At 36.8% G+C, this 14,923-nt stretch overlaps 2 protein-coding genes across 2 annotated transcripts; one reads left to right on the plus strand and one right to left on the minus strand.

Annotated features, from left to right (window-relative positions):
* Positions 1-2,209: 2,209 nt before the first annotated feature.
* Positions 2,210-8,275, minus strand: LOC116138670 (eukaryotic translation initiation factor 5B-like). The gene is made up of 3 exons (XM_031424361.1): positions 8,180-8,275; positions 2,943-3,464; positions 2,210-2,881 (listed from the first exon to the last, which is right to left on the minus strand). Exons 1-3 carry the CDS (start codon positions 8,273-8,275, stop codon positions 2,240-2,242), a joined length of 1,260 nt encoding a protein of 419 aa, XP_031280221.1. The 3' UTR covers positions 2,210-2,239.
* A 110-nt stretch (positions 8,276-8,385) lies between these two features.
* Positions 8,386-9,987, plus strand: LOC116138671 (zinc finger MYM-type protein 1-like). The gene is made up of 2 exons (XM_031424362.1): positions 8,386-9,280; positions 9,377-9,987. The coding sequence occupies exons 1-2, from the start codon at positions 8,386-8,388 to the stop codon at positions 9,985-9,987; spliced, it is 1,506 nt and encodes a 501-aa protein (XP_031280222.1).
* Positions 9,988-14,923: the final 4,936 nt, after the last annotated feature.

The following is a 14,923-nucleotide window of genomic DNA, read 5'->3' on the forward strand; positions in this document are numbered from 1 at the left end:
ACGTTTTCTGTTTAGATTTGGATAACAGTCAAGAAGAGAACACCATGATTGACCTTCAGCCTCCTTCTTCTTCTTCTTCGGTTTGGTAAAGCATAATTTTAATTCAATAAAAAAAAAAAAAAACTAGAAAAAAAATGGGTCAAACTGGAGTGTGACCGAATTAGGCCGAAAAAAGCAGCCCATAATTCATAATTGGGCCAAAAAAATGCACCCTATATATAAGCGCTTTAACCGGTTAACCGAACCAAATTTTCGGTTCGGTTCATAACCGGTTTTTAACCGAATCGGGAACGATTTTCGATTCAAGAAAATAATTTAACCGAAACCGTCCGGTTTCAGTTCAATTATTTTCTTGAATCGAAAACCGGTTCGATTCAAGCTTTCGGTAACCGGTTTTTTTCACCCCTAATTTTAACATTTAAGAATTGTAACAATAATAAACGATCAATCATTTGTCCAAAACTAGAGATGGAAAGGCTCGTGCCCAGGTGATTCTGGCTCCGGACTAGGCCTCAATGTCTAGGCCCAAATCATCAGGGACTATCTTGGGCCCATGAGATTTCTCAAGGCTCACCAGTCCTTAGGACCAATCATGGGCCCATAGGATCGGTCTTATGGCCTAGAAAATTTCATTTAGCCCTTCTAATTTTTTATATTTAGTGCTAAATATAAATTATGTAAAGGGGTTTGTGTAATTTTCAAGGGTTGATATGTAAACTTTTTAATTAATTAGTAAATAAACATAATGAATGGTTTTAATGGTTTTAATTTAAAGAGATAATTTAATTTTAGCTTCGCAATGTGAAAATTTAATTTGAACTACAATTAAATGAATATAAATAGATAGTTAATTGTTTATAATTTATATGGTTTTAATTTAAAGAGTAAATTAATTTTAGCATAAATAATTAATAAATGTTTACAATGTGCAAATTTAATTTAACTTGAACAATAAACATTAAATAAAATTTTTTTTATTAATATTAATTTACATCGTCGAAATTTACATCACTCAAATCTATGTTTTTTAGAAGTTGCGTACTTCGAATCTTCAGGGTGGTACTATAGTTTTTTGTCTACATGAGTCCAGTCTTGTAAACATGTAATGACTTTAACCACCTCATGATTAAAGAGTGTCTTCTGTCTTCCATAATGCAACCATTAATTGAGAATGCCTATCGATGCAATTGTGGAAAATGGCACACATAAAATGTCACGTGCCTTGGGTTACAATGGAGAATCGACTTGCATTTGGTTCTACCTTTGAAGCACATCCCCTCACTTTCTCCTTCTTGGTCATGTAGGACATGTCCGTTGGTGGATACCATTGTAGCTCACTTGATCCATGTTTGTACGTGCTGGAGCTTCTACATCCACCAGCACTATTACTAAGTTTCATATACATCCAGATGCTCAATCCCTGTTGATAATGTCTTATCTAGCTTCCTGCTGCTCGTCTTTGATGGGCATTCCATGTACCTATTTTGATACAAGAAAAAAAAACATTCCAATTTTCTGTTAAATTATATCAAATAAGCTATAGTCATATTTTAAATGTTGGCCTATCTCATTACTATACAACTAAATACGTTTAATCTAAATCTAGGATCTACAATAACACCTAATCCATATAAGAATTGAATATCTACTAATATTTCTGGTATTTTGCTTCCATTTCTGAAACAATGTCGCTTAACTCTTCATTATATCTATGTCTAGCAAAAGTTTTACAAATTTGAAGTAAAATTCTAAAGCTAAATTAGTAGTAGGATAATAAATATCACTTAATGTATTAGTGAAATTGTAAAAAACTTTAAGAAATAAAATATTGCAAACTGTCCAATCAAAATCGTTGATGACTTCCGCCTAACTGGGAAGGTCCATATCGGGTCGACAAAGTAATCAGGCCAGGGACCTACCATCTCAAAAGGTTGAACGGTTCCAAAGTACCCCGAGCTTGGAATGCCGAGCACCTCCGGCCGTACTATCAGTAATCCCGAACTCAACTCTCATTATTTTTGTTAATTTCTTTTTTAAGCATTACCTTGTTCGCTTAAAACAGTTCGTATGTGTTCTGTTCGCATGTAAAAATTAGTGAACAGTTGCCTATGTAAATCGCAAATTGTAAATTGTACACACAATATATGAAAAGAGCGAACTGCTAATTGAAAAGATGATTTCATTCATTTACAAACAAAGAGTCCAAAAACCCGATTACAACAAAGACAGTTCATTACGCCTAAGGCTGGTCGGGGAGATCCTTCGAGCCAGAGCCACCCGCCTGGTCGGGTCCCTGGGCGGCCGCGGCAGCCTGGTCGTCCTCTTCGGCCATTATCCGCAAGGTCGCCTGCCAACCCTCCGGGAGGGCGGACATGTCCAAATCCGGGTTCCTTGCTCGCAGGGTGTAGATACACCCTATCGCCCAGTCCGCGGCCTTTTCTTCCAACTCCTCCGACTGATTCTGCATTTCATCAGTTAGAGAAGCGACTCTCGCCCGACTCTCCTGGAGCTCGGCCTCAAGAGCTAGCCTTTCCTGCTCGGAGACCTGCCTATTCTCTTCAGCTCGCTGAGCCCGTGCGAAGGTCGCCTGAAGCTCCTGGTCCTTTTCTCCGACCTCCCTAGAGAGCCTGACGGTTGTCCTCTGAAGTTCTCTGACTTCTTCCGCACGCCGATCGAGCTCCGCCCTCTGGAAGTCCACTGTTCGCTGAGCAGCGTCCTTTTGGTTCAGATACCTATTCGCTGCTTCGAACGCTTGGGTTCTTTCCGCCTCAACGGACTCCAAGTTCTGCTTCAGCTTCGCGACCTCCGCCTCCAGGTCGCTCGTTCCCTTTGCGGCCCCCAGCCGCGTCTTCTCCATGGACATCCTCATCGCAAGCAACCCCTTCGAGCATTATACGAGTTAGAAATAAATCAAAATGGAAATTCAAGTACAGCTGGTTTACCTTGCTCAGATGCTGGAACGAGGTGGCCATCAGGTCGTCGCCCGTGTCTGCAAATTCGCCGTACGACTCCGATAGCTCGCACTCGAGCAGGCCATAAACAATTGGCTGCAGGTACTCGGGCAGACTCCCCAACGAGTCCAAAACAGGCGCGTCCTTCGCCTTGTTGCCAGTCACCGCCTCGTTCGCGGGTTCTTTTCCCGACCTCCTGGATTCTTGGCGCGTCCTCAGAGGCTCCTCCTCGGATTCGGTCTCAGACTCTTCGACCTGGACCTGTTTCCTCTTCTTGGACCTTTGGGTCGGAGCCTTCCGTCTGGGGCGAGCAGGTGCCGGAGCGACCTGTTCTGTCCTGGTCGCTCCTTGCGCAGGACGAGGCTGCGAAGGCGCAGAAGTTCGCAGCGGTTGTGCGGGAATAGCCCGAGCAGCTTCGGCCGCACTCTCCCTCTCTCTCTCTCTCCCTCCTTGATCGAGGGAAAACAAATGGCGCTCGGCGGGACTACCCGGACTCCTTTGGGGGCATGGTCTCTGTATTTAAACTCGTCAGTAACGGAATTTATATCACGACCAGAAAGTTACCAGTATAACCTACCGTCCAGAGGTTCTAACGACGCCTTGTTGGTGAAAAAACCGTACTTCCGCAGGTTCGCGGTCGTCACAAGCTTCCTCGCGTCCCGTTGTTCCTCGTCCAGTACCCCGAAAGATACGAGCCTGTTTGGGTCGGCGAGTAAGTCTTGGCTGGTCGTTCTATTAACTGCATAAGAAAACAGGTCGTTACTAATGATCGTGCGAGCAGATAACAAACCCAGCGAAAGGAAACCTACTTGGATCCTGAAAATGGCGGTGACCGTCATAAAAGAAAAAGAAAAATTTTGTCTCGTAGGCCCCCGCTTTGCTTGGATAGCTGTGTATCCCCGCGACAATCATAGGTCGCCGAGACAAATAGTACGAATCCTTGTCCCTACTCTTCTTCAGGTAGTAGGCGACGCCGAGCTCCACCGCTGACGGCTCTCCCAAGCCGTTCTCGCAACACGCAATGTACATCGCGACGGCGATGATATACGTGTTTGGCGTCAGCTGCATTGGTGCGATCCCGAAATGATCCAGGACCGACCTGATGAAAGGATGGAAGGGAATCCTCCCTCCACCCTTGAAGATCTCCTCAGAGATCGCGGCAAGGCCGTCGGGTGGGCGCCGTGACGGCCTAGTATAGTCAAGGAACACCTCCGCGCAGATATCGAACTGCCGCTTTATTCTAGCATATTCCTCGGAGGTGAGGACCGAGTAGACATCGAGAGCTGCGTCCTCGGGAGCTCCCCGGGAGGACGAGCTGGCTCCTTCCTCGGGCCTTGATGTTGACGGTTCCATTCCAGTCTGCAACATCGACAGACACGGTCATTTGGGCCTTCATGTTTGTCCCGTGCGGTGGCAAGGGACAAATACTTAAAACCTAGTGGTGGTTTAAGCCGCCATCCACGGCTTGAATCCAATAACGGCGTCGCGACTTCGGTCAAACACCGGAAGACCCGACGCCGTGGTTCAACCAAACCAATGCAAAATATAAAAAAAGGGGGAAGAACCTTACTCTGTGGTATACGAAGCTGAGGCCGAAACTCGCTCTGGTTGCTTGAAAAGCGCCGATCGGGAGAAAATAATTCTTGGTTTGCCGATGTTTGTCACTCGAAGCGAAAGAAGTTTCGGTGACCTCATCTGAAAAATACAAAGCTTTTATATGGATTGCGAATCGACGGTTACCACCCCTTGGAACCGAAACGGCAGTTCTCTCTCCCTCCGCATTAAATGCGCCCCCACGTCGCATTAAATGCCGTGAAAAGGGGCGCCATTTCAAACCCACATCGCATTAAATGCAGTAATAAAGGCTGTCGGTTTCAAATGCGTTAAACAGTCAATGCTGTCAAAACGGCATCGGGTCATCATACCACGCATTTAATGTGTCTGACAAGCGCTGTAATGCATGCAGAGCGCCTGATAGCGCAGAGCCAGGTTCATTGGACCTCTAAGGTACAGAAAGGAGCGTCCGTCAGGTCCAGGTCGCTAGGATAAAGATTGTCAGGTCGCTTAGGCAAGGGATCGCGCGAGACCGTGTTCGCTGCTAGTCTTGAGCCGAGCTCACCCCATCCAGGTCGGAGCGACCAAAGACTCCAGTGTGACATAGTTTCCAAGGCTCGTTCCTCAAACCTTAAAAACTAGGGGGCTTTTGTTATACCCGAGAAAATAAAGGGCTGACGTGGGAAAGTCACGTTACGGGTGACCTGCTCCCGTCAGGGCAACACACACACGTCAGTCCTGCAAAATAATATGGAGCTCACACGCGTCCATTCCTCTGCAGCGAGTCGTGCGAAGTCAGCTTGGAAAAAGGAAAATGGGACGTAAAAGCCGGATTACATCCTGACAATCACACCAACCCATGGATTTAATGATGATTACACGCTTCAATTGGATATAAAACGAAGAAGACCCCTCCATTAAGGGGATTCGGCCATTTCTTTACAGAAAACGACTCTCTCTCTTTTGTAAAAGAAAACATTTACTTTTCTTAACCTTTTGTACGTCAGTCCGCCTCGCGACCTGACCCACACAAATTTCAATACAAATCAGTGGACGTAGGACTTGCTACCTTAGCATCCGAACCACTTTAAAAGTCTTCTTTGCATTTATTTCACTTCATGCATCCATCATCGCGTGTGTTAATTCATCAAATAGCAACATCCACGTGAGAATTGGTTGGTGCCAGCAATCAGCATCAACAATATGTATCAATAATGTCTGTATAAAAATTGATGCCATTATTGATATGTTAATACAATAATTATTATAAGTTGATGTTATAAAATGTTTAATTTATTATGAATAATGCAATGTTAATATATCTCAATAACATTAATTGAGATTTATTAGTATCCTAACTTTGTATATATAGTATTATTATATAAAAATAATAATATAATCGTATTATCATCTTAGGATTAATGTGGTATATTACTTGAATAATTATTTCAGTTATAATTTTGTACTCGATTCAAGAAAAACTTGAAGGGAGCTACCAATGGCTTGATATTTTCCAAACTTAAAAGTGTAGCACAAGGTGATATTTTCCAAACTTAAAAGTGTAGCACAAGGTGATATTTTCCAAACTTAAAAGTGTAGCACAAGGTGAAAGTGTAGCACAAGGTGATATTTTCGTATACCTTAAAAAAATTTGAAGTTCTAAATCTTTCTTATAAATATGATTTTCATGATATAAAAGTATTTGATTATCTTACAATTATTTAGGAATGGCAAAGAAGTGGATTAGAGGTCATTTATTTCCTATCCCACTTTAGATTTTTCATATTTTATTGTCCAAATTATTTGAACGAGAGGAGTGAGATTCCCCACATGGGAAGTTTTTTTCTCAACTATAGACGATAAAAATCTAAGGTTGCAGAGCAGACGGATCCTGTGAGAGGTTGAGGCCACTGATGATATGTTAGATCTACACACACAAAGAAGTAAGCGTGAAGCTTACGAGGAACACCGGTGTGGTGTCTGTCGTAGATACTCCGACACTTAAATCAATAAGACTAGACAAGACAATTTAATGAGGGCTAAGGAGAGGAAAGGTTACCAGAGTCTCGTTAGAGACTAGAACTATGGTGAAGGTGCCAGTGGTTCTTGAGAGCAAGAACTTTAGGAGCAAGTAGGTGGTATTAAGATTGAATACCTAACGAGAGGCACGATCTCTATTTATATAGTGAGCCTAAGAGTTTGAATATTAGTAGAACCTTGAGTTCATAATGGCGAAGTTTGAGTAAATAGGAAAGTCCTGACTTACTTGCCTTCGTAGGAGTAAGAGTTCTAATTCATGTAAGATTCCAAATCTTAGAGGAATTAGGATGTAGATAAAATAGGATGTAGATGAATTAGGATATGAATGGAACTCTGGGTTCTTTGGAGTAGCCATGGGCTGATGGGCTTGAGCCTAAGCGAGTTAACGACAAGGCCCAATTTGAGGTATGGCCTTCGTAGTTGAACGATCTAATTTGTGAGTTGCTTGGTTTGTGCAATGGGCTGACTCGTTGTATGGTTCTTAGCGCAAGCCCAATCAGAATTGGGTCATGGCATTAGGTCATGTAGTAGATATTTTGTGTTTAGGCCTAATAAGACCCATTACGATTTTTAGCCCATACATCAACCCCATCTCATTCCTCAATTTATTTGAGAGGGGTGGGGACAAGCGCCTAATAAAATTAACATATATTATACAAAGGTTTACATTAATTAATTAAATTATATAATTTATACTTATGTTTAATAGATATTACTACTATATTTAAAGCAAACAACATATTCCCACAGGAAGGTTTAGCGAAATGGCAACCCATCCCATTCCTCAATTTATCTAAGAAAAGTGGAGGTTTGACCGGCTGTGGTGGTGGTTTGGAATGGGATCATTTGGCCAACTATGGTGGTGGTTTGGGATGGGGTGATTTGGAATGGGCTGTGGTTAGAGATGGCCTATCCTTACCCATATCTTACGGTTGGAATTCCACTTTTTTAAGGGATGGGGACGAGCCTGGGGACGGTTTTAATTTCCAACTCTGAGGACGGGCCAAGCCCGAGGACGACCCCCCTTGTGCCCTGGCCCGCCATATATTGAACAATATAATTTAACTATATTGCCCTTATGAATTATCCCAATTTACATAATTACCCAACATATATAAACCCATTTTTTCCTTGCCTTAATCTTTATCCTAAACTAAACTACAAACTCCTTTCAACTCACAGAAGCCAGCCACCAATCATCGCCGTGCAGCTCTCAACCTCCAGCCACAACCGTTGCTGATTTCAACTCTCAGTCTCCAGCTACCAGCCGTCAATGATTTAACCTCTCGACCTCCAGCCACCAACCGTTGCTGATTTATCCTCTCGGTCTCCAGCCAGTAGCCATCGCTGATTTCAAGGCCTCCGGCTACCAGTTGCTGCAAATTACATCTTTTGGTCTCTATATCGCCATTGCTGTCTCACTGATTTCAGCTAGCGGTCTCCATCTCACCATCGCCATCTCTGAATTCAAGTGAGTGTTCAAATTACTTGATCTTTGCATTAACTATCCTATAATGAAGCAAATAATCTTTATATTCCCATTGTCGAATTGCAAAATCATGAGAATTGCCTCTCTTTAATAGCANGCTTTGTCTTTGGCGTAACCGCCGTCTGTAGGAGATGAGGAGAGTTACTTGTTTGGGAGTGGTTTCTATAGCTTTCTTTAACTCAGATCTCACATCAACCATCCACTGATTCACCACCAAATCCTCCCACAGTTTCATTTCCATCTTCTAGATGATGCATCCATTGTAGAATCTCAATACATCTTTATATGAATACTCACATTAATTCCGTTGTGACTGTGTGATATTGAAATTAATGGTTTGAAAAAGCAACAATGGAAACAGTGGCAATTAACTATAGTTTTACTCGCAACCATAAGTTTCCCAAATCAAAATCTGGTGATCATGAACAAAGTTTCCAACATTCTTGGTTTGACAAATATCTTTACTGGTTGGAATATAGTGTTGAGAATGATGCTACATATTGTTTATGTTATTATCTTTTCAAACCAGATAAAGGTGAGCAAAGTGGCGGTGATTCTTTTGTTCTTGATGGGTTTCGCAATTGGAAGAGACTTGAAAATTTTAAATATCATATTGGAGGTCCTAACAGTTATCATAACCAGGCAGTGAAAAATTGTCAAGCTTTGATGGATCAAAAGCAGCATGTAAGTACAATTATTAATAAGAAATCTGACCAACAGCGAGAAGATTATCGTATTCAGTTGAAAGGATCAATTTCTACTAGTCGGTTTCTTCTTCGGCAAGGATTGCCTTTTCGTGACCATGATGAGTCTGTTTATTTAATGAATCGAGGAAACTTTCTTGAACTTTTACACTATACAGCTAAGCAAAATGAAGAATATAGATTAGTAGAATTAGAGAATGCTCCTGGACATGATAAATTGATTGCTCCTAGTATCCAAAAAGATATAATCAATGCATTTGCAATTGAAACCATCAGCAAACTAATTAGTGATCTTGGAGATGGTTTTTTTTCTATACTAGTTGATGAAGCTTGTGATGGATCCAACAAAGAGCAGATGACAATTATCTTACGTTATGTAAATAAAAGAGGATGTGTTGTTGAGTGTCTATTGAGCATTATGCATGTCACGGATACGATTGCTTTGTCACTAAAGATGGGAATCGAAACATTGTTCTCTAAATATAATTTGAGCATATCAAGATTACGTGGACAAGGCTATGATGGTGTGAGTAATATGCGAGGTCAGTTTAATAGGTTAAAAGCACTTATATTGAAAGATAATGAATATGCCTTCTATGTTCATTGTTTTGCTCACTAACTTCAACTGGCACTTGTAGTTGTGGTAAAAAAGGATACAAATATTGAGAGACTTTTTTTGAAAGTTTCTTATGTGATAAATATTGTTGGATGGTCACCTAGACATAAGGATCTTCTTAATGAGAAACAAGCTTTGAAGGTGAAAAAAGCTATTGAAAGTGGTGAGCTTTCAACAGGGCAAGGTCTTAATCAAGATACTAGTCTTAAGCGGCCAAGGGAAACATGGTGGGGTTCACATTATGGGACTGTATTGAGCTTGATTAATTTGTTTTCATTTGTTATTGAAGTACTTGAGGATCTTACTAAAAATTCTGATAATAGAGTTGAAGCAAGTGATTTGGTGGATTATATGACTTCTTTTGATTTTGCTTTTAACCTGCACATGATGAAAAACATTTTGGGAATCACATTTGAACTTTCACAATCATTGAAAAGGAAGGATCAAGATATTATAAATGCTATGTCTTTGGTTCACTTGTCGAAAAGAAGATTATTGTTGATAAGAAATAATGGATGGGATAATCTACTTGATGAAGTTTCTCATTTTTGCATTGCTCATAATGTAGATGTGCCAAATATGAAAGAGAAATTTGTTGCACGAGGGAGATCACGGCGTAATGTTCAAGAATGACAAATTTATTTCATTATCGTGTTGAGTTGTTCTATGCCATAATAGATTTGCAACTATCAGAGTTTAACAGTCATTTTAATGAAGGTAATACAAAATTACTTATTTGCATGGCCTCCCTAAATCCAAGTGATTGCTTTCAAGCATTTTGCTCAATTTTTTCCACTTGAATTTTCTTCTACTAATCTTATGGCACTTGAACTTCAACTTGATAATTACAGAACTAAATAATATTACCAGTCTTGCTCAGAAAATGGTTGAAAAGAACAAGCATCTTATTTACTCATTGGTATATTTGTTCATCACATTGGACCCGTTGCAACTGCAAGTGTAGAAAGGGCATTTTCTGCTATGAAAATTGTGAAGACTCATTTACACAATCGGATGGGAGATCAATTCTTGAATGATAGTCTAATTCCATATGTTGAGAAAGATATATTTGACAGTGTTGATAAGGAGATGGTCATGCAACGATTCCTCAATATGAAGCCCTGTCGAGGACAATAGTAAATGTAATTTTTTTTTTTTTTTTTTTTTGTGACAATATTGACTGGAAAAACAGAATACGAATGTTATATACAATTAGGTTTTATTTGGCCCACCCTAATAGAAATTTCTGGATCCACCCCTAACTATAAGGAAGTTATAACCTAATAGAGGTGTAGTTACAAAAATTATTGTTTTGACTTAGTTATTCTTAGTGCAAGTGGTATAGAGGTAAAATATGCACTCATTAATAATTAATTAATGGAGCATGTCAAGGTATAGACATTGATAAGAGATTCAAACGTAGTTTTGTGCCAAGAAGCTCTAAACATGCTTGAAAACCTAGAAATATTTTGGCTTCAACAAGAAGGTGTATATGCTAACGAGTTATTACGTACCTACAAATTCAAAAATGTGGTAATAACTCTAAAGTATGAATCATTATCGCAAACAAATTTAGATGAGTATTTTATTTTATCTTAAACTTTTAATATAATATAACATAAATTCTTTGCAATGTATATATAATTATTACTATGTGGAGGTAAGTTCCTTGAGACGAAATCTAGAAAAATAATAACTAGATGATTTCTATTGTATAGAGTATCATTATATAGAAATTCTATTGTATATTGAAAATTACTAGATGAATAAAGACTTAGGATACAAAAGTTAAAGATATAAATTTGAAACCTATATATTATAATTTGAAAATATTTCTTTTCAATATATATATATATATATTAGTTTATCTGTATTTTATTTTACTTATATGTACAGTAAAACTTCTTTATAATGATACTTTATGTAGGAATAACTTCTATATTGTCATAAAAAATTATAGTTCTCACTTGGGATGATTATAAATAAGAATAAACTCCACATTGTAATAAGTTATATTTTTTTCTAATTCTCGTCTTAAGAAAGTTGCCTTCATATAGTAATTATTATATGTATATTGTAAAAATATATATACTATGTTACATTAAAGGTTTAAGATGAAATAAAACATTTATCTAAAGTTCTTTGGGACAATAATTTATGTTTTAAAGTTGTTACTATATCTTTTAACTTGTGAGTACATAATAACTCGCTAATAAAGACACATTCTTGTTGAAGCCAGAACATTTATAGCTTCTAAAAAATGTTTAAAGCTTCTTAGCATGAAACTTTTTGTATTTTTGTACTATTATCCTCATAATTATTTCATTTCTATTCTTGCCTAATTGCAGCAATGACTACTAAAACAATTAATTGAAATCCTAATACATACTATTAAAACGTGAATTATAAAATAAGAAATTAAAACATTAATTTTTATAACTACATCTCTATTAAGTTATAACCTCCTTATGATAATAAATTAGTTTAATCCCACCATTGTGATTATAGAAAGGTTTAAGTGTAGATGCATATTCATATGAATTTGATAATCGGATCAATGTGACATTTAATTGTTTCTATTTTAGGCACCAAAATTTTAAACAGTGATATGAAGATATAAACTTAATTGAGACACGAAGGGACATAATTAATAGTTCAACGAAGCTACAATTTATTAAAGGTGACATATATATCACCATATTTCATACATAAGAAACAGCTTAATCAAAACAAGAAGGAACAACAACGCTGGCTTGAAAAAAGTCTTTGTGCTTCAACATGCAGATCACTGGAGTTCTCAAATGAAGTCAGTCCTTCAATCTTCCTCATAATCAGCTGCCTTGAACTCCCAAGTTGCCTTCACTGCACCTTGAATGGGATGCAGACCCTGAAACATCAAATTTTATATCATTAATTAATCTTCATTTAATTAACAAAATTAAGATGATGAGTTGATACCTCCAGAAATATCTTCAATGCCTCCTCTGGCGTGTTACTATTGATCACTTTCAGGGCTGCTTCCTGTATTAGTCAAACATAAATTTTAATAAAAAATACAAAAACAAAGAAACAATAATATTAAAAATTAATTAATATATATAATTATGCAGACCCTTGCTGAGTCCAGCTCCTTCTCAAACAATGTCTTGGGTTCAGTTTCCAGGGATGATTTCCTCTCTAGTTTTTTTTCAGAAGATGAAGGCTTTTCTTTTTCCATATTCATTCTCCTTTCAAACCAAAAACAAAAAAAAAAAAAACAAAAAAAAAAAAAAAAGATTCAATGGCTTGTTTATTATTGTTTAGGGTTGTTTTGTTTATATAAAAATAAAAGAGAAGAAGAGGATGCATGCATGGTGAGGGAGATGAGGTGTGATGATGCAAAAACGTGGCAGCCATGGTGGGAGAAGACAAGGAAATAGATACAGATGGCAGAAGGATAAAGTGTTGAATGTATAACCGTCGCTTGGCGAGTCAGTAACAGCCAATAATGGGAGCGTTTCTTTGAGAATTTTTCAGAAAAGGTGAGTGGATTTGTGCAGTGGCTGGCAGTACCAATCAGTAAAAGCTATTAGCTTCATGCAAACTGCTTTGATTCTCTCATGAAAATGTAACTCCATAACCATACATCCTTATTACGTCTTTCTATTAGATACACCTGCATATTGGCCATGGCTAATTCAATTAATTTATTGAAAAGAATTGCTGTTTTTAGCATTTAATTTCATCTTTTTAATATCTCTGTATATACAACATTATCATGTATAATGTCTTTAGTTGGGTTTATTTATAGGTCAAAAGATTTTATTTAAAATTTTAGGTTGTTTGGTTGATTAATTTTAAAGGTGCTTATAAGATTTTAAATAAATTATTTTGGGTTTTATTTAAAAATCAGATGCAACATTTACTTGTAATTATAAACTCTGTTTATTGAAATGGGAAATGATAATACATGATAACTATGGTGGTGCTATATATGGTGGAGCACCAACCATTTACAAACTGCACTTAAATATAAAGTAATTTATATAAAAACCAGAGCTTTCTGCTGCATATTAAGCCTCCATCGATCACTTCAAATTCAGTTCCTTCAAGTTCTTCTCAACATTTTCATATCCTTCATCAGGTTTCGAGGTTGATGATGAACTCCCCTTTCCCGCTTCATCTGATATTGCAATTTCAACCTGAAATATAATTTAATTATATCAATCTCTCAGAAAAAAAAATATATATAAATAACAATTATATGTATAAATAACATATTAAACAACGATATTAGTATTTGTCATGGCCTGAAAATACTTACACCCATTAATTTAATGGTGTTCCTTTGTTCTAATGCTTGCATTGCTCCTAGTGCCTGCTTAATCCGCTAAAACATTATATATATTATCAAATGAATGGTATTTAATTAATTAAAAAAACATGGGAAATTAAAAAAAAAAAAAAAAAAAATTAATTACCCTTGCTACATTGATTTGTGCTACTGTAAGATTCTTTGTTTCAGTAGTTTGAACCTGAGAAGGCTGCTGGCTCGCCATTGTTATCTCTCTAATTGCAGTGACTGATTGTCAATGAAGGGTTGTGTTATGAGATATATAAAGTGTCATGGAAGGAGTCGAGACAAAAAATAATTGCCATTTGGCAACCCTCAAAATGTAACGTACTTTGAACAGGTAATTAAAACTTATCTAATTTTGAATATCATACCATCTATATACTTATTCTCTCTTTCATTTATTTGTAAAAGTTTTAATTAAATCTTATATGTGCTATTTCTTGGAATAAAGTGGTTATAGAAATTAAATCACAATAAAACAATATTGTGTGCAAAAAAAAAATATTAATCAATTCATTTACGATAATGAATATTATTATTATTATGATTTATAATGAATATCATTATTATGATTTATGATATCCGACAAAGTATGACAATTTAATTTGTCGTTACATAATAATGAAGATGATAACTTTGTTGAAGTATGAACAAAGTTTCATTATTATGTACGACAAAAATATCCGTTATGATAGAATCTTACTTATAGAATATACGAGGACAGAATGTTTTATTATTATGATATTTTTTCTCGACATAATATGACAAAAGTATTTATTATAAAAATATATATATTTTTATAAGAATGTACTACAACAGAAGTTCGATCGTTATGATAACTGCTTCTTGATATAACACGACAAAAATATTAGTTATGAAAAAAATCCTTTACGAAATATACAAGTGAATTTTCAATCATTATAATGAATTTTTCGAATATAATACAACAAAAAACATTTATTTTGAAAAAAAAAATCTTCTTTATATAATATATGACAACAAAATGTTCAATTATTATGATAAATACTTTTTAACATAATACGACAACAATATTTATTATGACTAAATCTTTTTTAAATAATATACGACAACAGAATGTTCAATTATTATGCTAAATATTTTTTAACATAATGCGACAAAGATATTTATTATGACAAAATCTTCTTTAAATAATATACGACAACAGAATGTTCAATTATTATGATAAATATTTTTTAACATAATACAACAAAG

This window comes from Pistacia vera, unplaced genomic scaffold, assembly GCF_008641045.1.
Source record: "Pistacia vera cultivar Batoury unplaced genomic scaffold, PisVer_v2 Contig343, whole genome shotgun sequence".
NCBI classification, from domain to species: domain Eukaryota; kingdom Viridiplantae; phylum Streptophyta; class Magnoliopsida; order Sapindales; family Anacardiaceae; genus Pistacia; species Pistacia vera.